Here is a 22,909-nt window from a genome sequence, read left to right on the forward strand (position 1 = left end):
CTCTTGCGTGGAAACGGCTGAGGCTTGTGACTCAATTGCAACACTAAGGCAGCAAACATTGTCGTAACCTTCACATCATTGCAGCGTCTTCCAGTGTTGCCCTACGTTTAGACAGATGCACACAAATCATTTGCTACAATAAATGTTTTATTTTAGCTGGGGGAAAAAATAATCAGCATATCAGTGACAGTCGCTATATCTCCTCAACTCCTCACAATAATGAATCCATTGACTGGACATTTCAGATGTTTGTAGATGTAGAGCATCAGTTGTAGTATTTGCAGTCGATATCGTACCTGTTATCTGTATATTTGAATGAACACAGTACGTTGCAGTGTTGCCTCGGCGAGACACGGCGAGTTTGTAAATGGGGTTGAATGTTGTTTGCACTTCTCAAGAGGACCTGAAGATGAACTAGTGATAGAGGCCAAATAAAAACATGCATCACGTTATCTTCGTTTCGGCTCACACAGGCTGATATTTAGGCAGCGTTTCTTTTTAGGATTATCAAGTGTGTGTGTGTTGGTGAAGTCGATCACAGTCATCGTAGGGTTAGTGTTTACTGTAGTCTCTCTGTGGCTGACATCTTAGGACTCTCAAAGTAAGTTCGACAAACTGATTTTTCTTTTAACTTCACTTGGTTTCTATGTGTGTTTGTGTGTACGGGAGGACACATCAATGTCGGACATTGTAAGATAAAAAATCAGTTTGTTCCCATGACGTGCAGTGGCCAGTTGTAATCAGTTTGCTGTTGTTCATCGGATGGAGACCATAGCAGCAATATTTTGTACAGTCTAGCTTTTAAGTTCGTTTTTATTGCCTTATTGAGAAATTTTACATGTAGGCCTAGCGTTTATATTTTTTTTTTTCACTCGTGCTGTTGTATTTATTTTTCTTTCTCATAGTTGTGCTCCTGAGAATGTGTACATAAAATTATAAATACATATATAAAGATATACAAATATATTTTCCATTTGAATCGGAGAATATTATTTTTATTTGGTTTTATTTTTGCTGCTGGGCAAGAAATGATTGCAATCTACATAATTTTACTGTACCATATTCTTCAGTGTGTTTATCGGGATGCAGCTGCTGTATATTTATGGTCTATAAACCACAGCTGTCTCTTTGTAAGATATCCAGACGTTGAGCGATTTGTGGGGTTTTACTGTACATGCAAATCAATAGGGATTCTTCCAACTGTTCAGCTGTGTCGTGTATGTGTTTTCAAATCGCTGTGTGCCCTTCATCCAATAGGGAGAGTCCTTTGCAGAGACATAGCATGATTTCAAAAATGAATATGCATATCAGAAATGTGTATTTATGTATATCTGTGTATATTCATCTATTTATACGTGAGGATAAATAGATGGCTGTATGTGTGTGTGTTTGGACTCAATCAGAATGAATACAAAATAAAGCAGTTCTATGAATTGTTGTTCATGGAGATGATGTCGTGTTTTTATTGATCCCTCACTGAAATCATCAGACGTTTAACCGTAAATGGAAATGAGCCAATTTGTAACAGTGACCTCCAATTTGGGATGCAGATTTTGATCCTTTAATTTCTCTAGAGAGACTGCATTCATGTGCTCCTAGGAGGGTCCCATTTCCCAAGATGGGAAGTTGTTCTTCTGACTTTGGTGTGTTCATGAGCTTTAAGTCATAATGTGGGAACAACATTAACGCCACAAAGAAGATGTTGCATGAGGTGCCTGGTTCCCTCATCTCAAAGTTGGTGGTTTTTTGGTTATAGGTGTCTGAAATAAGGTCTGTGATTAACACAAACTTAAAAGACTTTCGCGTGTTGTTCTACGACACAAAATGAGTCAGTAAATAACCCACTTGTGAACTTTGAAGCTTCTATGTGTCTTTAAAAAGGTGGTTGCTAACAAGTGGCTAAATGAGACTATAGAACGCCATCACGCCGGACACGCCAAGCACAGCTGGGTTTATCGAATTGACGCCGTTCTGCATCAGTCTACTGATCGTGTTTCTCAAAGTCAAGGTCAAGTCCTCCAAAGAAAGGATCCTATAGAGGCAGGGCAAGAGTCCTTCCTAGCATTTGGTGAACACACATTGGAACAGGCGAACGAGTGTCCTCAGGTGTGCGTCATTAACCCTCAGCGGACTGAGGAGGTTTCATGATACTGTGACAATTTTGGCACTCTCTAACGTTGTTGTATAATTGAAACAAATGTAAGCCGTATTCTCACAGTCACGTGACTTTGAGGTGAATATATTTCTGGATTACACTTAAAAAAACAGGCTAAATGAAACTTTTGTGGCACTTCGCGCTCTATCACTATGCTGTAAATGATTAATTTAAAAACTTTAATGTTTTGTCTAATTTACGCTATTTAATAATTATTTGGCAGTGGACACATTGGAAAGTGTAAATTATGAGGTTTCTGTCAGTATATTTTTATGCTTGTATGATAAAAACTCCTGGAGATATTAATCCAAACAAATGACATGTTTATCTAAATCCTGCCGAGCTCCACTGGCACAGATTTCATTGGAGAGGCCCCGCCTTCACTTCCAGCAAATTGTGCACAAAGAATTGTTGGTACTTTATACTTGTTGAGGATACACACACATGCATCCTTGAAAATTCTCTGAATGAAGGACTCTGTCCTTGGTAGAATTTGAAGGATCTTTGACATTGGAACAGTCCTTAAGCGAGATTTGATGACGTAGCATCCTTGAAATTCAGCCATTTAAGGATCCTTCCTTGACTTTGAGAAACACCCTGTTATGGTGGGGACGTTGAGTGGGATTTATACTTGTGTGTTAGCTCTGCGCAGAGCCTACGCCATTTTGAGCATTTATACTTGTGTGGTGGTGTGTCTGTGTCACTCTGCAGTTACACCTCCAAAACACTAGTCGGCAGCGGAGGTTCCTGTGAAGTGCTGTAAAGTTTAGTTGATTCAAAACATACATTAAACTCACATTAAACATGGCTTAATAGAGACAATTTCAAACACAGGTACACAAATCAGTTTCACTATAACTCGCAGCATTCACAGACACACACATTTTCCCCACAAATACAACATGCTAACGTTATTAGCACAAGCCTATGGCATTTTACATTGTATAAATTAGCCTAGCAGCTAGTGGACTTTTCCTCTACTCCTCTGGGATAAATCACACACACTTAGAATGACTTAAATTGTGACTTATAATGCTGCTTTGTGGAGGTTTTATTGTCTTCACAAGTTATTGTTACTTATTTGTGAAATTAAAATTAAGTCATGAGACTGTAGTGTGGTTCGTTTATAGCCTAGCATTAGCTTCTTACTTCCAGCATTGCATTTAGGCTTCAATAATCATTAAAGTGGTGTTCATTTGTAAAGATTAGCTTGCTGAGCAAAAGTTCAAATATCATTAACGTTTGTTTGCTACACGTCTTATTTCCAGCAATAGAGCATTTAAATAACAGGATAACAGTTTGAAGCTTTAGTACAAAGCATGATCAAATAAAGAAGTCACAAATAAGAGAATGTATGTTAGTTAATAAAAGCATATAATATCTTGATAAAATCAGCATTGCACAATAAACAAATAAAAAATACAAGTAATTAAAAATCAAAGTGTGGTCACAGTCAGGCATGGTACTGTAATAATAGCCTAATTAAAAATACTAAGGAAAAGACTTGGGTCTTAAGATGGGTTTTTAGAGGTATCGGTGGAGACACCTGAGGATTGTGGGATGTTAATGAACATGGAGATCTGCCTGTTAGATCTTCAACATTTTGGCCTGATGGTGGAGCTATATGAAAACTCAGAAAAGAAATAATTGGAAATCATTTCAGGGAAATCTGGCCACTAGCTGTTGAGCTATCTTGCTCTCTACCAAAGTGTTGGACAGATGGATTAACCAGCTGGCTGATGTCACCACCCAGGCCTGTTAGTGGGACAAATATCTGCAAAATGTGGCTGTGGGTAGGAGCTGGTGAGATCTGATCACTGGAGGCCGTTCTGGACCAAGAAATCAAGATGAAGTCACTTTTGTCCAGCACAGCCAGAGACCTTTGAGTGTCCGTTCCTACCAGTGGAGGGTAAACTCGGCCTTAGATCTCCTCAATTGCTCTTTGTGAGGTTTTGTTTCTTCCAATTTTTTTTCCTGTTAAAGGTTTTCTGTGGGGAGAGGCTTTATCTGCTGTGAGGGTCCAAGGAGAGACGGCAGTGGCATACGGCAGTTAAGATGAGCCCCAGTGCCAGATAACAGAGAACAGGTACCATATATTTTATATCATCACGTGATCATATAGACTTAACGTTGGACAGTATCAACATACATATTACCGGTCATCACTGCAAATCTGTATATGACAAACATACCAAATAGAATAAGAAATATTTTCTAAAATTTATAGTTTATGTAAAATTAACAAATAATTTAAAATAATAATAAATGATAATAACAGTCCAGGTAATGGTTCTTCTGCTCTGAGACAGAATAAGGTGACAGTAGAATACAGTGGAACGCAAATAGTGAGGGCCAGTTAATACAAAGTATAGCCTATGGTGTTGTTTACTGTCCCATACAGGCCTTGTAAATTGATTGTTTGGATGTAGATCACTGATTCCCAACTTGGGGGTCACCAAAGCTTCACACTGGGTCACAAGACCTTCTTGATTTCAAGTGGTGTAAGAAAACTAACACAAGCTAAATTCATAGAGCCTTCACTCTCTGCTTAATAGCATCTTCAAAAACCAAAGAGCTAACAGAACAATGGCCAAATGTCAGGGAGAAGGAAACACTGAATTTGACCTTTAAAAAAAAAGCCTATTAAGCACATATGATTGTTAAATATATATATATAAATAAAAAAAATGATACAGAGAGCTGCATAAAAAGTACCTAAAATATCAAGACACTCATCTCTGTTTGTGTTAGGCAAACTTCCTGCAGTTATTGAGGTCAATACTTAGGTTGATTATACAGTTTCTCACTTTTTTCCTGTATTGTAATTATTATGCATTTAATTCAAATTGAAATATCCCAAAAAAATATGTCACTTAGTCAGGGGTCGTCAGTATACTCTATGAAAGGAAGGGGGTCCCTTAAGGATAAAGGATTTTTTCTGAGATTGGCTCCACGGTCTAATAATAAAAATATCTAATAATAAAAAAGAACGTACAGTGCTAAAATGAAGAGGCAACATAGTGTACTGATTCTGGTGTTCCCTCCTTTTAACGTACATTGTGCAACAGTCAGCATGCTCTGGAAATCTGCCGTGTTATTGCTCAAACTCCAGGAAGAAACAGGGCGTCACAGTTTGGAGAACAAAGGGTGTAATCACTCACCGTTTTCTGTCCTGTGAGCGGTGATTGGTCAGCGTTTTCAAAGAACGCACATGATTGGTCAAATCATCTGTCAGTCAATATGTTCTTATTTCCAATTGGTCAAAAATAACGTTCCTTCACTCACGTGCCCATTCTCTTCCTTGAAGGCGGTGCCTGTTAGCTACCGGTGGAGACTGGAGGATTGTTGTTGTTGTGGGAAAGTACTTAAAAAGTACAAAAAAAGCCTCTAACATGGGAAACCGAGACGATGAGTACGACTATTTGTTTAAAGGTAATTTATTCTTTGAATATAAAATATTAGGGTGTGTTTGTTATCTTTGTTAAAGTTCGGTTTCAGCAGCACGAACTGAGGAAGTCACCTAAGCCAGCGCTAAAGCTAAAGTTAGCTGTAGTCACTAGCAGCGAAGTGGCAATCGATGACATGATCGAAACCTGTATTCACTATTATAAGTTCACTAAGCAGTTTGTACCGCTGCAATAGTTCAGTCTTTGGTAGTTTAGATTTTAAACACGCGAACTAATAAGCTAGTTCAGTGATGGCAGTTGACGCTGGTGACTTAGCAGACTAACGGGCGGCAGTTAAGTGGCTAAATAACTAAGCTAGCATGCTAACATGGTAGCTGTTTTTATCAAGCTACTCGGCCCTGTGGTTATCAGTTAACACGACTGTAAGTTCATATAAAATTACAAGCTTTTCAATAGCCATTCAAAAGTGGTTCACTTTTCGGGTAATTTGAAGCTAAGCTACTTAGCTAACTTGTTGACATCGCAGACATAACTGCTGCCTGACATATTTCTCTGAGCTGCCCCTGATCACATTATCAGCTGTCCTCTGCTTAACGTAGTGAGCAGTCACACAGGTTTAAACACCTAAGATTAAAGAAGCATACCGAGAGACTTGTATTACTTTTCACCTACAATGAATTAGAGGATGCACTATTTGATATTATCATGATACAATATAACTGCTATTTTGAATATGTTGTTATATGCTGAATATTGCGATAAAATTTATTGCAATTTATTTCCCTTTTTCTACCGTACATTTTTGTCCCCCTAGGAAAACTTGGTCAACATCTGTTTTATCTAATTAGTTTTCAGTCTTCAGCCATTTTTTTGCAGCAAAATGTATCTAGTGAACTAAAAAAGCAATAGATGTTTTTGCACTAGTAGGCTACTTAAAGTTTAATTTGTTTTTGTAATATTAATAATTATGTGATTTTAAAAATCGGCACTGTGGTGCAGTGGTTAGCATTGTCGCCTTACAGCAATATGGTTTCTGGTTCGAACCCAGGGTGGGGGAGCCCTTCTGTGTGCAGTTTGCATGTTCTCCCTGTGTCAGTGTGGGTTTTCTCCAGGTACTCCAGCTTCCTCCCACAGTCCAAACACATGCAGGTTAATTGGTGACTCTAAATTGTCCGTGGGTGTGAATGTGTGTGTATGTCTCTATGTGTCAGCCATGCAATAGTCTGATGACCTGTCCAGGTTGTACCCTGCCTCTCGCCCAATGTCTGCTGGCTGAACCATATACTTTCATATTACTTTATAGGTGTACTTACCTGTTGGCAAAATGTAGATTGACCTAAGTCACTCTAATAACCACAACCATACATTAAACGAAGAAGAAGATGGTCTTATTAATCACCAAAAGAAAATTCAATTTTTTCACTCTGAGATATTCATACAGGCCCAAAATATACACACATGCACAAACAGGACTTATATATGCATTAAATGGAGAGATGTGAGGGGGCTCCTCATGGACAGGTGCTGGTGACCCTCCAGTTCCCAACCCAAGTCCCAATGGGCTGAGCTACTGCTGCCCCAAAACCTACCTCTGCATGGGACAACGCATCTATACTTCTTACCTTTATACTTGCATGTAATTCTTGAATAAGAAAAAGATGATTTGTCCAAAAATCACTCTTAAGTTTGGTTAAAAGAATTCTCTTGAACATGTCTTTAAAAGGGTTAAAGTTAAGTGTCTGATACCTGTAGTCACCCTTAGCCCAATATCCTCTTAAAAGGGATTCAATAGATAGATAGATAGATAGATAGATTAGTCCCTTTGGGAAATAAAAATTGCATTAATCATTAAACAAAAGAGACAAGGACAGTCAACAAGGTCTGTAACTGAAAACACGGAGCGTAGTTAGTGCAAGTGCTTAAAACTGTCTGCTGTACGAAAAGGTGCCGGACTAAGCTTGTATGTAAAATAAAATAAACTGTGTTTTTTTGTGCTTGTAATCTACAAATATTAGCTTTAATGACTGAAATCCGTCACAAGGTGAGCTAAAGATTGTAACAGTGTAACATGGATAGGATGAACACATGCTAAATCCCAGCATGTTTGCACACCACTTAGTGTTTACAGTTTGTCACTAACATTAATGTTTGTGTGCTCTGTGTATTTTGGTTCTAGTCGTACTAATCGGAGACTCTGGAGTGGGAAAGAGTAACCTGCTGTCCCGTTTCACAAGAAATGAGTTCAACTTGGAGAGCAAGAGCACCATTGGGGTGGAGTTCGCCACCCGCAGCATCCAGGTGGACGGCAAGACGATAAAGGCTCAGATTTGGGACACAGCTGGACAGGAACGCTACAGAGCAATCACCTCGGCGTCAGTTTGCTTTTTTATTTTTTTGCAGTGTTTACCAGACTTGTGATAGTCTGCAGTCTACATACAGCATATTATACTACTAATTTGCACATCTAATATAGCAGTACACATGGAGATTAGGATCATTTGCTTAAAAAACTGCTGTCTTTATTGTTTCTGCCCAGAATAATTTGCGTAATGTTATATACGTACACATTTTTTATCTTTGAAGCAGATGTTAGCAAACATTTCAGTAGTTCTTGATTCATCAATTTCTCTTTGCTGTCACCAGGTATTACAGGGGCGCAGTTGGAGCTCTTCTAGTTTATGACATCGCCAAGCACCTGACATATGAGAATGTCGAACGCTGGCTGAAGGAGCTGAGGGACCACGCTGACAACAACATCGTCATCATGCTGGTTGGGAACAAGAGCGACCTCCGCCACCTCAGGGCGGTGCCCACTGATGAGGCTCGAGCCTTCGCAGGTAAATTATTAAGCATTGCCATCAGGGAAGCAGCATTGCATTCAAGGAGGGGGGGGTATATTTCATCCCAGTAGAAATTGATATATATAAACGCTTGAAGACCCACTCATTACTAAAAGTGTCTGTCATATAAAAACTTAAGTAATAGTCAAAGTTGTCTCGTGAAAAAGTCACCAGCAGTCGGCCCAGTGAATGAAGTTATTTTCTTCTCAGACTCCAGCTGCTGTGAGAGGCAGCAAAACATCTTTTCATTTTATAGTTACAGTTTACTAATAAAACTCTCCACAGTATGAACAATGGTTACATGAGCCTCAAAACCAGCCACAGCTCAGCCCTGAGCAGAGTGACCGTCCTCTACTGACCAATCAACAGACTGCAGTGTTCACAGCTCCACCTTTTAGTACCAGATCTGTGTGCTAGGTACCCCGACAGAGGGGGGGACCAAACATGGGGACGGTACGGAACAGTTCCATGGGTGCCATACATAACTTTTTACAGTGGAAACTGAAAAAAGCGTTCAGGATTGAACTGTACCGTACTGCTTGGTGGAAAAAGGTGTGTGACACTGCCAGGGTAAAAAGGTGTGGCGAATCACCTCTGACTGGTCGTGTCAGAAAAGAGATCAATGTCAAGTTGTGAGAGTTCTGTGAGACGAAGTCCGGGCTTTTTCTTAGGTGTGTTTACAGGAAGTCATTAGTCAATAAGTCATTTTATTTGTTGTAGATGTGTAGAAGAGGATTTTGAAAACAATGGCAGGCTCATAGCCACAGTCTACATCAGATGAGTCAGAGTGGTTTAACCATATTTCCTAAACCAGTTATTTAAAGAATATACAGGTCATTATCCGAGCTGTCTGTTTTTAATAGATATTTAAATGGCTTTTATGTGTAAACATAATTTGTCTCCTGTTTTTTCTTTCCAGAAGGGAACACTCTCTCCTTTATTGAGACCTCCGCCTTGGACTCCACTAATGTAGAAGAAGCCTTTAAGAACATCCTCACAGGTAGGAAAAGTGATCAGATGTTAAATACAACATGCAGCTCACTGTGAATCTCCAGCTGATGTAACTTTTACTGAACGGTGACTGTTTTTCTTTCACAGAAATCTACCGTATTGTATCTCAGAAGCAAATATCGGACAGATCTGCACACGACGAGTCTCCAGGCAACAACGTAGTGGACATAAGCCTCCCCCCGACCACGGAAGGGCAGAGGGGAAACAAACTCCCCTGCTGCCAGAGCCTGTGACGCTCTTATCTTCTTTTCCTGTTTTACTCTCCGTCTGTCTTTCCTGTCTTCGCCTCTGGTTTACTTCTGCTGTCATCATGATACCCTCATGAGTTCAGAAGTCTGTCACACCGAGACATTCCTTTTTCGTCTTTGTTTTTTCTTCGTTTGTTTGTCTTCCTCTGATTTCAGAAGAACCTCTCTATACAATAATTTACAACCTCAGAGGAAGAGAGTAGAGCTCTTACGAGGTTGATCTTGAAGCTGTAACAAACATTTTCTTTATAATTGACCACCCTCCATGGTCCCATTGACCCGCTCCTGTTGAGGGAACGGTGAGGGACCAGTAGACCTGTGTATCAGCGCTTCAGGCGGTTTCTACTCGCCTCCTTTTCTCTGCAACGATACAGACTTTTGTCACGATCTCCTACAGTGGAATCCCAATTTCATGTCTGGTTGACCTGATTCTGCCTATCACGCAATACGGGCGTAGAAGAGGAGACGAGACGAAGGTACCACTGGAGTATTGGTGTGTACTCTGCTCTGTCTGGAGTTTCTATTTGCCTCTTTAATTTTAATTTTCCTCTCTGAGCCCTGCGCCCACTGTGGCATGAAATTAGCATGAGCCAGGGACCAGACTGGCTGTGATTGACTTAATATGGGCAAGTGTGAAACAAATGAAGTGTTTTTATTTGTGTGTGTGTGTGTGCGCGTGTGTGAGAGTGTGTGTGTTAATCCTAAAGCACAAAGATACCAAAGTTGACGGATGCAATCGTTATCAGTTTTGGTTTTACTCGTTTTTTTTCCTCAAGGCTGCTAAGGTTGCATTTCATTGCTGTATTTGGCAAACTAATCCAGGCTATTTGCAAAAGACGTGTTGTGCTATATCTCAAAAGCAATGTTATGAATCGCGGTGTGTGATTTGTTATTTGTGTAATAATAGTGTGTGTAGTGGATCGGGCCTCGTGTTCCTCTCTGGAGTTGGCTCAGGTCTTTTAACGGGCTGTCTGGAAATGAAAATCTCTTTTGCACTTATGTCGGATCATTTCAGTGAAACAAATCACTGTTTATTTTTCAGATGCACAACATCTTTATCGAGTAACATTTTCCTGCTGGTTGAAAAAAGAAAGAACTGCACTATATGTGGTGTTTTTTGTCTTAAACAGCATCTTCCTGTCATGTACTCAATCACCCTTTGATTTCATTTGACTGTGACATCTGTTAAAGGGAAGCGGATAAAGATGTGTGCAATCTGAAAACATTTCAATGGTAAATGAACCAATTAAAAATGCTCTTCATGTATCACTTGCACTCCAGCTGGTTGGGAAAGTGGAACTGAAAATCAGAAATGTAAATTTCTTTATGGTTGGCTGAGGTGCCCCCTTTTTCACTCAGGTGGGCAAAATGCTTTCATCTGTGCAGACTTGTTTTGCTACTTTTGCATCACAGAGAAAATACTGAAGCACAAATAAACCTAAACCACATGACACATATAGGAGACGGACTTATTTTTGGATACGTTGCTCACTCTGTGTACCCATAACTTAATGCTGTGTCCTCCACTGTTGTGTAGCAACGTAGGTTTCAACTGATCAAAGAGCACACAGGGTCAAGCTGCACTCAAGTGCATTTGACAGGCTTCCTTTGAAATCTACACATATGATGGTGAGGTGCTCGCACACAGGACTAAATCATTTAGTTTTATAGCATGTAATCAATGTGTCTACTCAAGGCAGGCTTCCTAAAATACTGTGTACTTGGTTTCAGAATTATTCTCTCCCATTCAGTCAGAACAATGCCAAGTTTTCACATCCAAGGAAGTTGTTTTGGTGCATAGACGAGACATATATGTAAAGTAGAAAAAACAAAAATAAGAATTTAAAAATGTATATAAAATAACTTCAAAATATAAGAGCTAGGCAGGAAAGTGCAAAAATATACTTAGGAGATGTGCAAAGGCTCACAGTAAATAATGAAAAAAACAAACCTTGTCAATGTAAATACATTTTTGCACAACTTAATATTTTAAAACGAATCAGTTCATGATGTAAAAATTGTTTTAAAAATTGAAAAAAATGCACATTGGTGGGAATTTATGAAAAGTGTTAATTATAAGAATAAGATATGCTTTATTAATCCGCAGGGAAAATTCAGTTTTTCCACTCTGTTGTCATACACACACAGGTCCGAAATACACACACATGCACTAATAGGACCTATACATGCATTAAATGAAGAGATGTCAGAGTGAGGGGGCTCAAGGGTACTCTGGCAGTACACAGGAGGCGAACTGACACCTCTATAGCCACCAGTTCACACTCCATATTTGGTCCGGACGTGGACTTGAACCCTATGGACTTAATAACTGCCGTCCCAATGAATTTATGTAAATAATAATTGATAATATTTATTATGCATTTGAATGACCTGCCATTTCCAGGACTGTACAATAGAGAGCTGCAATGTTTAGTTAATTAATTGAGTATTCAATCAATGGAAAATTAATCAGCAACTATTTTGATCATCAATTATTCTCAAGCAAAAATGACAACTGTGATATTTCCAGGTTCTCAAATGTGCTAACATTACAGTAAATATAATATTTGGGGGTTTGGAAAAGTTGGTTGAACAAAACAAGACATTTGATGAACCAAATTTAGGCTCTTTTCTCATTTCAATTCAATTTAATAGGCAACAGAATGATTAGAGTTAACCCTTTGAAACCTGGAGCCACATCACTTTTCTTGTGCTGCTGTTTTCAGAGACCCTTCACAAGTATTTAAACCTCTGAACCCTGAGCAAATTGGTGCAATGCCTTTCAAAAACGAGAAAAAAAAGGCAATGAGCAACTTGGTGAGAAATGTCCCACAAATTGCAAAAAGTTAATAAATTCAGAAAATTATTATTATTATTATTATTATTATTATTATTATTATTTTGAAAAAATGGGGGGAAATAGCAAGGNGGCAATGACAACTTGGTGAGAAATGTCCCACAAATTGCAAAAAGTTAATAAATTCAGAAAATTATTATTATTATTATTATTATTATTATTATTATTATTTTGAAAAAATGGGGGGAAATAGCAAGGGAAGAAATATTTATAATTATTTATTATTACATTTCAATTTTTTTTTAAAAATAATTTGTTCAGGTCATTTCCTTGTTTGTTTTTAACTTTCTTTGTCTTTTTTTTTATTTATTTTTTTACTAATTTTCTTGCTTTTTAATTTTCTCTCTCTTTTTTTATACTCTTTTCTAAAGATTAAATTAAATTAAATTAAATATTTTGGGGTCATTTCTTCCTCTTGTGTTTTGCCCATTGTCTTCCCATGTTTAAAAAAAAAAAAAGGCAAATTTGCAGGACACTGAATGGGAACAACTAATCACATGAAAAACAGTATTAGTCAGAACGGTAAAACAGATAATTAAATAAGTAAACAAGATATAATAATACATATCTGATGTGTCTCATATATGTTTAGCTAAAAAACATGTTTTGTGTATCTGTGTATGGAAAAAAAAACAAGTAGCAGAGGAGTAGATCTGTGTTTTTTAATATTTTGTCGACCAAACGATTTATCGAGAAAATACACCACCAATTAATCGATAATGAGCATAATCGTTTTCACTTGTAAAAAAAAAAAAAAAAGTTGAAATATTTTTTTAAATGTGTGCGGTTAAATTCAGCTTGTGTTTGAGAGTTTTGGTTAAAAAATTGTCTTTAATTTTAAACGCATTATAGAGCTGATTAGATCCTGGTCGGTCAGCTCTGTTTGTTTCCTCTGGCTTTGTGCTGCGCATGAGATGTGTTCAGTGAGCTCGCCCCTCCCTTTGGCAGGCTGCTGTTACCCACAATCACATTTTAACGTGTCCGGTGTGTGTCTGAGTGTTCTCCGTCTGCACCGCAGAGGCAGACAGCTGATGATGAGCCTCTGGGGGATATTTAAAGCTCTGGGAAAGCGGAAGCCTGGCCTGCTCTGTGTTATCAGCTGAGAGCTACTGCTAGCTAGCACAGCGCTCTGTTAGCATATTAGCTAGCGAGTGGAGCCGCATTTTGACTAGTTAATTCACACGTACAGCTGAAAATGAAGCGAAGGGGAAACAGGCGGTTGTTGTGGCGGTAACGCCTGCCGATGTGACACATCTTTAAGGAGACGACACGGGGTGAGTGGACGTTTTTAAGCTTTCGTTTTTACAGCAGACGGACGGCTAGCAGCTAGCTGTTAGCTAGTGACAGCTGGCGGCTAGCTAACAACACAGCTGTAACGGTCGCCAACTGACAGCGTTTATTTAACTTACTGGACAATGAACGTTGATATTGAATTGAAAAAACGGCAATTTAAAAAACTAAGATAATGCTTTTAATGTCTTAAATATGGCGCTGCAGCATAGCTAACAGCTTATATTTATCTATGTTCCCTTGGCTCTATGTTCCCCAACACAATATGCTGTAAATATGACACATTAACACCTTTCATAAATGTTGAGCTGTTCAATACATGTAGTGAAATTATCCTCATATACCTGATACCATAGTAATGTTACACTCATAGTAATAAAACAAGCTTCCTATCTATGTCGTTTTGTTTCTATATTTATACCCTCTCAAACCTACGCCCTCAGTTTTCGTGACTTTGGACAGTGATGTCTCAATCATGGCTGAATTGTTTACAACACAAACTGCATTTGAAAGGTCCATCTCCTTTCATGCTTTTGCAATTTGAGCTGCGATGATAGCCCCCATCAGTCTCTGTCAATGTCAGTTTATATTGAGAGACGTATATAAATATTTGTTCACTTGGAAGACAGCTGTAAAGTTTGTCCTACATAGTCTGGATCAAAGCTTTAACAGCTGAATGCAGCGGTAACAACTTTTTGAGAAAAAGTGAAAATGAAAATTACTTTAGTTTGTTTGCAGTAATTTTATCATGTCCTGATGTTTCTGCACTCATCAGTATTTTAAAAAGTAACCAGGTTAGTCACATTTATGTACTGAATTGAAGCATTTGGCTCATTGATGTCGATTTTTGATATTTATTTTGAACTTGAACATACAAACAAGCCAAAGAAAGTAGGCTAATATTTACAAGTAATGAAAAGTATAAGGTAAACGCAGTTGTCAATGTATAGGTGCTTTGATTTACACATTGGAAAAGGAGTTGGAGGAAGTATAAACATATAAGACAGCTTCCTTATATTGATTAAAAGTCACATGAATTTATTAGTGATGCAAGATAGTGGATTTTTTGCCCATATACAACAACTTATTTGGCCTATAACCAATACTGATATATCCATTTTTTCCCCACCTAAATTTAGTGATCATCAGGTCTCTTCTGTAGTGGAATTAACATCATATTATGCATGTATACTCTTATCATGACAAGAAATACAATGCTTTTCAGTGTATGTAATATTCAGTCATTGTGCAAAATAAGAAAAGGCATATGTTGGACGATACTAATAATTCATTTTAAAGCTGATATTGGCCCAGATTATCGTATTATCGTGCCTCCCTATAATTTATGTTTCTATACTGATGTGTATTAAAAACACATTGGTCTGTTTCATTCCTGTGTTTTCATACATCACTCAGAAACTGTAACGGATAGATTTTGTTGTTGTCTTAGTTTTTGGGGGCTATCCTTTTGTTTATCTGGGTCAGGGATTGTGCCTCTTAATCGTAGCCCCCCCGTGCTGTATCAGTATGCATAAGTAACAACACCAGGAAGTGATACTAAAACAGCTTGCCTTTGATTTAAAAGGGTTAAGAGGTCATCTAACATTTGCAATGCAGGTGTGAGCAGCATTATATGATATTTGGGAACTGTTACAAACTATCTACAGTTACAGTTACCTACACCATCTAAAATTTTAACTCAATTTAATTCAATTTTAGTTCAATTTATTTATTTATTGTCATTCTTTCAGTAGCATACAGTGAACAAAATGTCATCACTCATGAATCCAGGTGCAGTAAGACATGACAACATTAAAGTGCAATGAAGTGCATTGTAAATCTCATAAAATAGAAATAGATTAGTGCAGAGGAATAAATATTGCGCAGTAATAAACTAATACAACAGCAAAATGATGATCTGGATAACAGTCAAAATTAATTTAAGGGCTACATATTTAATATAATGGACAAAAACTGCTCTCCACTGGGATATTAGATTATTGTAGCTGTTTGTAGAAGCTGTAGAAAATAAGCAGATGACCAGAATATAATACAATAATCATATCTAATGGGCTGAGGATGTTTTTATGCTGAAATGGCTGCAGAGTGTAAATATTTGTATTAATTATCCATAAGGAGATGGAATAAAGACCCAAAATCCCATAAATTCACACAGGAATTTCAGCACCATCTGCCATGTTAAACCTCCTGTTTAAAAACAACAACAGTTATGAGTACATGGGATTATATGCTATATTAGTGTGGGTGCAGTGCTGTGGTTTAATGTGTATACAGCTACAGGCCAGTGACCCAGTCTTTACCTAATAGTCTGGCATGAAGGATCAAATGTGGGCTTAGTGTGTGCTACAGTTATGCACTCAAATGTAGACGTGCTGCCATCACTGAAATCCTGAAAAGGCAGAGAAGCTCAACATTTATTTAAAATGAAAGAAGCTACTTCAATACCTACACTCATATCAGATATAGTTTTTGGTTTTAGAGTATCTTTTGTTTCATTAAAATGAAAACATTTCACTCAGAAATTCATTTGTCACTAGTGTGTTGCCGTACAGGATAATTTCCAAACAGCAAGACAAACGCACTGTAGGAAATGCAGCGGCCTGCGTCTTATCTGTAGTGAAGGGTTATCTGAGGGGAGACAGCTGTTTATCAGTCTGCTGCACATCACACTCACTGCCTCTGACAATAGCTCGTGCTTTTATAATGGATTAGCAGCTGCTTTGGGCGAATTGGCCCACCTCCAGACTGACAGCTTTCTTGTAAATGACCCAGTGTCTTTGTAGATAACCTGAGTTATTCTCACATGGCAGGATATTAATGGTCCATGAAGCATGCTCTCAGATAGGCTGTCAAAACAGAAAGTTTACCTAGAGCTAGGTTGTATTGGCAGTCATAATGTTTTACAGTACTCTTTTATTGCTTTCATGTGATGTTTAGTTTCACAGCTGAGCAGGGTATTATTACATTTAGCTGTAATGTAGCTGTAAGGACCAGGAAGACATTTAAGCTAACTTGATATCACAATATTGTGATGACCCAAATGACATTTCATAATTTTGATACATCACTTTAATATATTTGTATGCATGTAAATGTCAGCTTGCTTGCTTCTGAATTATATTATACTGTGTAGTAATTTTACATTCTTGTCCTGTAATCAGGGCTGCAACAAATTATTATTATTATTATTTTCATCGTTGATTAATGTGTCAGTTATTTTCTGGATTAATTGATTAGTTGTCTGGTCTGAAAAATGTTGATCATTGTTTCCTAAAGCCCAAGATGACGTCCTCAAATGTCTTGTTTTGTCCACAACCCAAAGACACTCAGTTTACTGTCACAGTGGAGGAAAGAAACAAAAAAAAATTCACATTTAAGAAGCTGGAAAAAAGATTTTTCTATTAAAAATTACTCACACTGATAAAATGATTTTGAAATTAGCTGGCGATTAATTTAATAGTTGACAACTAATTGATTAATCAATTAAATTGTAATATATCATTATTTTGCTGTTCGTGGGGACTTTATAAGTAAAGGTGGGAACACCACATAGGTCTTGTATTCAGATTTTGTTTTACTTTACTGTTAATTACTGTATTAGTATTAATTAAAATGTACTTAAAGTCACTCATTATGCAGAAAGGCCAGTTTCAGAATATTATATTTCTGGATTATATTTATTGATCCATCAGTGTGTAAGGATCACTTTAATGGTGTAGATAATTAAGGCAGGGCTGATTTTAACTACTTTATATACTGCTACCAGGGGTGTAAATATAGACAGTGCAGGCAGGGCGGCTGCAGCGGGGCCTGTGAGGTGAAGGGGTCCATAGGGACAGTGGGCCCTCCAACAACATGTAGAGTAGAAAACAGGACTGCCACCTTTTAGATATGCTTGTGTTTAAAGAGCTCATTAGATGAAAAAAATAGTGCAATTTGCTAGACTACATGTGCCTTTGAAAAGGCAAACCCATCCCGATCATAGTTTTCTTTTGTGTTTTTGTAATATAGTCAGTAACAATCTAAATGCCTATTCTACATAAACAACAAATAAGCTATGAAAGTGATTCAATTAAATGAACAATTCCCTATTTTCTTTTTTTGTCATGTACCTATATGCGATGAGGATTTATGGGTAACATATGTTGGTGTTATCCAATGTCAAGTCTCCATTGGATCATATGATGAGATGATAAGATAATATGGTAACCAGTTTAAGCGCATCAATAGCAGCTAGCGTGCACTGGGTCCCACATAACTACCATACACCACTGACACTGTATTATAATAATACATAATGTTTAATTTGTTAATTTAGATTTTGGATTTATAAATTTTATCTGCAAAGTAGCTAAAGCTGTAAAAACAAAATAAAGAGTGCAATACATGGCTCTGAAATGCAGTAAAGTAGAAGTATAAAGTAGCTTAAAATGGAAATACTCAAGTGCCTCAAAACCGTACTTAACAATACTTAAGTTAAAGTACTTAACTTACTTTGTATCACTGATACTGTTTACATGAAAAAGCCGCTCATTGTCTGTCTGTTTTTCTCCTGTTTGTAGAAACTAACCGTTCCCAACCTGTGGACAGCAGAGTTTGTGCTTCCCACTCCCCACATCAATCTTCACCTCTGACCCTCTACACCCTCACCTCCACCTCTACGGCCAGCGCCTGGCCTCTGTAACCATGACGACAGGCGGGTGTTGCCACCTGCCTGGCTCTCTGTGTGACTGTGCGAGCACCACTGGCCTGTGGAAGAGCGTCGAGGAAGGAGGTGGCGAGGGGTGCCAGGCGCTCTACGTCACCCAGGTTACAGCCATAGATGGGCGGTTGCTTTCCTCTGTGCTCAAACCAATGAGTACGCAAAGGTGAGACTTGCTTACGCTCATGTTGTCAGGGGAGAAGTCCATGATTACAACTGCCACTTTTTACACAACAGACATTTTAACTCGTCACAGTAGGAAAAAGCGTAACAGCTGAAATACATGGGGCACTTTCACGGTGCATCACATAGGTGGAGTGGAGCAGGCTTTTTACCTACCGCACAGACTCTGTCTTTGCAGCGTGTGGATGCTGCCATCTGCTGTGTACTGAGTTTTGCCAAGTGATAAAGTAGTTAGTTATGCAGGGTTTGGAAGCGTAGGCTTTAGTAACTGGCACTGAATTAATTGGCTGGTTGATTATTTGCTGCTTCGCATTGCCTCACGTACAATGAGGTATTCATTGTAATCGTTTCGTTAAACAGATTGTATTTGTTTTCTACACTTTTCTGTCACTTTTCGGTGTAGGTTTTTTTTTTTTTTTAATTATATTTTTGGGGCTTTTTTGCCTTAAATGACAGGGCAGTCCCGGTAGTGCCTGCTCTACCCACAATGCTACTGGGTGCCCCTCTATGTAGTTTTTACCTGTTGCAGAGCCACACGTAGAGAGAACAGAACAGCAGCGTGAAATTACCATCAAGCAACATGGTGCTTGCACGGGCAAGCGCAGCTTCTGTGGTCAGTGTACCAGCTTCAGTTGATAATAATGGACGTGCTCTGCTGCGACAGACATTCGCGTCCGTGTCCCATATATTTCAGCTGTAAGATTATTACACGTACCCTTTTTACTTTAATCATTTTGGATTGCCGCAAAGGAAGAGAGCGATTAAGTTTGAAGGTTATTGCATTTACTGCACTTTTAAAGACGTAAATGTGTGTGAGTAATGTGATCACATGATTCAGTTCTGCCGACTGATAAGCAAACCTGATGAAGACATTAAATTTGTTGTTCACTCTTCCACCTGCAGAAAGTGCTTAAATGTATCCATTAATTCTGGTCCACATGTGCATGTCTGTTTCATAACTGTATTTGGCTAAAAAGTTATTTCTTAACATCTCTCATTTTGTCTCAGTGATGGTCCCATCTGTCGTATTTGCCACGAAGGAGGCAACAGCGAGGGTCTCCTGTCTCCATGCGACTGCACGGGCACCCTGGGCACGGTCCACAAGAGCTGCTTGGAGAAGTGGCTGTCATCTTCCAACACCAGCTACTGTGAGCTCTGCCACACGGAGTTCAGCATCGAGCGCCGACCGAGGCCTCTCACAGAGGTAACAAAGGTCAATGCCCTTTGCCTTGTCTGCATCAATCTTTCTGCCTGTCTTTTTATTCTGCTTTGGTTGGGCTGCCGTTTGTGAATGACTGTGGATATATAAATGTGCGAAGGAGAAGTAGCTTTTTTCCCTCATCTTTCAGCTTGCTTGCTTACTTGTTGTTGAAGTGTGTCTTTACTGTTCTTGATTGACTTAAGATCTTTCTCTCTGTCTGTCTACCTCTCCCTTGCCTCTCTCTTGCTCGTATATATTCTCCCTCTTCTCTATTGTTCTGTCTCCTATTTCTTCTTCTACAGTGGCTGCGGGACCCCGGCCCTCGTAATGAGAAGAGGACACTGTTCTGTGACATGGTGTGCTTCCTGTTTATCACACCCCTAGCAGCCATTTCAGGCTGGCTGTGCCTGAGAGGTGCTCAGGACCATCTTCAACTGGGGAGCTGGCTGCAGGCTGTGGGCCTCATCGCCCTCACCATCGCCCTCTTCACCATCTATGTCCTGTGGACCCTGGTAAAATTCACACACAGATCAGGCTGTAGCACTGTTGTAATGCAAGTTTAAAGGTCCAGTGTGTAGGATTTAGGAGGATATATTTGCATTAGTTGAATATAATAGACATAACTATGTTTGTATTAGTGTATCGTCTCCAAATTTAAGAATCATTGTGTTTTTGTTATCTTGGAATGACTTATGGAGCAGGTCCTCTTCTACAGAGTCTGCCATGTTGTTCTACAGTAGCCCAGAACAGACAAACCAAACACTGTCTCTGGATATAGCATTTGCGTTTTTGTGTTAGCCACCGCAGTCCTCCTACACACTTGGGACATGGGAGACGTTTCAGTTGGTTGCAATCTGCAATCTCGCCAGTAGATGCCACTAAATCCTACACACTGGACCTTTAAAGCGCTTGAGTTTTAAAATTGCCTGCTAATTTGCCTTTGGGATAGCTCACTGTATTACATAGAGTGGGTGGCAGTCAAGCTGCGACAAGCTCACAATTTCCATTTGAAGGCAGCGTGTTATTTTAAAGGCCTATAAGTGAACGTCATGCTCACCAACACAAATAACAAGCTAAGTGCTCATGTACATTATTGACCTCCTATTTCTGTCTCTTCTTACCTGGTTGTCTGTGCAGGTATCTTTCCGCTACCACTGTCAGCTGTACTCTGAGTGGAGAAGAACAAACCAGAAAGTACGTCTGCTCATTCCTGAAGCCAAGGAGTCTAACTCTTCCCAGCATTCCTTGCTCTCCACCAAACTGATGAAGAAGTCTGCCAATGAGAGTATAGTATGAGACCAAACGGAGACGGCTGATGATAATGGTGTCTTTTCTGTGTGGCGGCTGATTGTCGCCTGCCAGCTAGCCTTTAAAGAAGCACTTGTGGGCTTTTTTTTTTGTTGCTTTCTACAAAAAAAAAAAGTCTTTGCCCCATCGGTACTTAACTCACATCACTTTTTAAAACAGAAGTCTAAAAGAGCACATTTAAATGGGTGTTGACCAAGCTTATGCAAAGGCACTGAAGAGCGTGACAGACGTGGAGAAGACATTGCCCGAGACATGGAACAGTCTCAACAGTCATGGATACGATGATCATGTTTAATAACAGTGACAGTAGTAAAAGAAACGACCAAACGAACTTGTTCAGTGGATTGTGAAATGTTTTAAGTATTGTTCTGCTTGGATTCAACAACCCATCAATGGTCCACATGTGACTGCAGAGCACAGGAGGTCCAGTCATTGTCGTGCAGCAATGATGAAAGTGTAAACCGCTAGAAACATGTCATATGTGGGCGTGCCCTTATCTACATAGGCCTTGCATTCTCTGCACAGTGTTGCCCATCGAGGAGCTCTTTGACGTGATTATTGTGTGACCCTGTGTTAATCTGTAAAGGAAAAAAAGCTTTGATTTATTCACCCGAAGCTTTTAGTTTTCGCACAAGCCTATTGGACTTCTTTCAAGGTTTTTTTTTTTTTTTTTTTTTAATCCTACATCTGTTTTTACATTTCATCCAAGAATGGATGGCAGCATAGCGTTCGTAAAGCCAGAGATTGTGCAATAAAACACTGTGGACATGGAGGACTTCACAGTACATGAAGAGACCTCTCCCAACATGCACAGTTATGCATGCAAGCACTGTTAATAAAAAATTAGGGGGGGATTTTTTAAAATTTTTTATTTTGTAGTGTTAGCGTATTGTAAAATCCTTTCGTGGTTTAAAAAAAAAAAGTTTCTTAAACCACTAAACAGAATCAGTATTCCTACTGCAGTAGGGTTTAACAGCGTCCTCATAGAGGTTCTTATATTATCAGCACTTAGCAAGTAGGTCTTGTATAGATCGATAGAAAACTCCATGAAAATGGCTCTTAGAGGATCCAAGAGTCTGTTGGGTGGCTGATGCAGTGTACTAAAGCATCCTTTTAACTGCCTGTTAAAGTACTTAATTATTGCTATTTTTGTTCTGTGTATTTTATTTTATTCAATTAGTTTCCGTAAGTAACACCAAATATCAGGGAAACTTCCTGCAAGCAATCACCATTGTAGTCATGATCAAACATCATCGATAAAAGCAACTTCTGTGCTGGTGTTCAGTGCTTCTGCCAGTCTAACATGAAGTTTACTCACCAACAACGACTTTAATGGTGGGTGTATTATGCAAGCACCACTTCTTTTTTGTTGTTGTTTTTTGTACTTTAAGGAAGCCACTCAACGCTTGTGTGCTTTTTTTCTAAGTCCATTTGATGGTTGTCAGTGTTTTCGGGGTGTAAACTTGCCCTCATCATGTTTTGATGTTACTGACCAGACATTTTTGGGTCTGTATTGGTTGTTTGGGAGAGTAAAGAAAATCCACTTCTCTCTCTCGTGTATATAGTTTGGTGCAGTTTATAATCAAGTCACGTTGAGTGGCCGTTCAGAGAACTCAAACCGCAGTAGCTGCCTGGTTTCCAGATTTATGGGGTCATAGCATTGAGATTTAAACCGTTTACTTCATT

At 38.8% G+C, this 22,909-nt stretch overlaps 2 protein-coding genes across 3 annotated transcripts; both read left to right on the forward strand.

The window, feature by feature from the left end:
• Positions 1-5,451: 5,451 nt before the first annotated feature.
• LOC126396388 (ras-related protein Rab-11B-like) lies at positions 5,452-11,118 on the forward strand. Its single transcript, XM_050054415.1, has 5 exons — positions 5,452-5,587; positions 7,739-7,934; positions 8,206-8,399; positions 9,322-9,402; positions 9,501-11,118. Exons 1-5 carry the CDS (start codon positions 5,548-5,550, stop codon positions 9,644-9,646), a joined length of 657 nt encoding a protein of 218 aa, XP_049910372.1. The 5' UTR covers positions 5,452-5,547; the 3' UTR covers positions 9,647-11,118.
• A 1,620-nt stretch (positions 11,119-12,738) lies between these two features.
• On the forward strand, positions 12,739-22,365 carry marchf2 (membrane-associated ring finger (C3HC4) 2). 2 transcript variants are annotated; one of them, XM_050054411.1, is made up of 5 exons: positions 12,739-13,792; positions 18,392-18,697; positions 19,723-19,927; positions 20,218-20,427; positions 21,053-22,365. In XM_050054411.1, the coding sequence occupies exons 2-5, from the start codon at positions 18,516-18,518 to the stop codon at positions 21,209-21,211; spliced, it is 756 nt and encodes a 251-aa protein (XP_049910368.1). In that variant the 5' UTR covers positions 12,739-13,792; positions 18,392-18,515; the 3' UTR covers positions 21,212-22,365. The 2 variants fall into 2 exon arrangements, with proteins under 2 accessions (XP_049910368.1, XP_049910369.1); XM_050054412.1 differs by having other exon boundaries at positions 12,746-13,792; positions 19,723-19,918.
• Positions 22,366-22,909: the final 544 nt, after the last annotated feature.

This window comes from Epinephelus moara, chromosome 10 (assembly GCF_006386435.1).
Source record: "Epinephelus moara isolate mb chromosome 10, YSFRI_EMoa_1.0, whole genome shotgun sequence".
NCBI classification, from domain to species: domain Eukaryota; kingdom Metazoa; phylum Chordata; class Actinopteri; order Perciformes; family Serranidae; genus Epinephelus; species Epinephelus moara.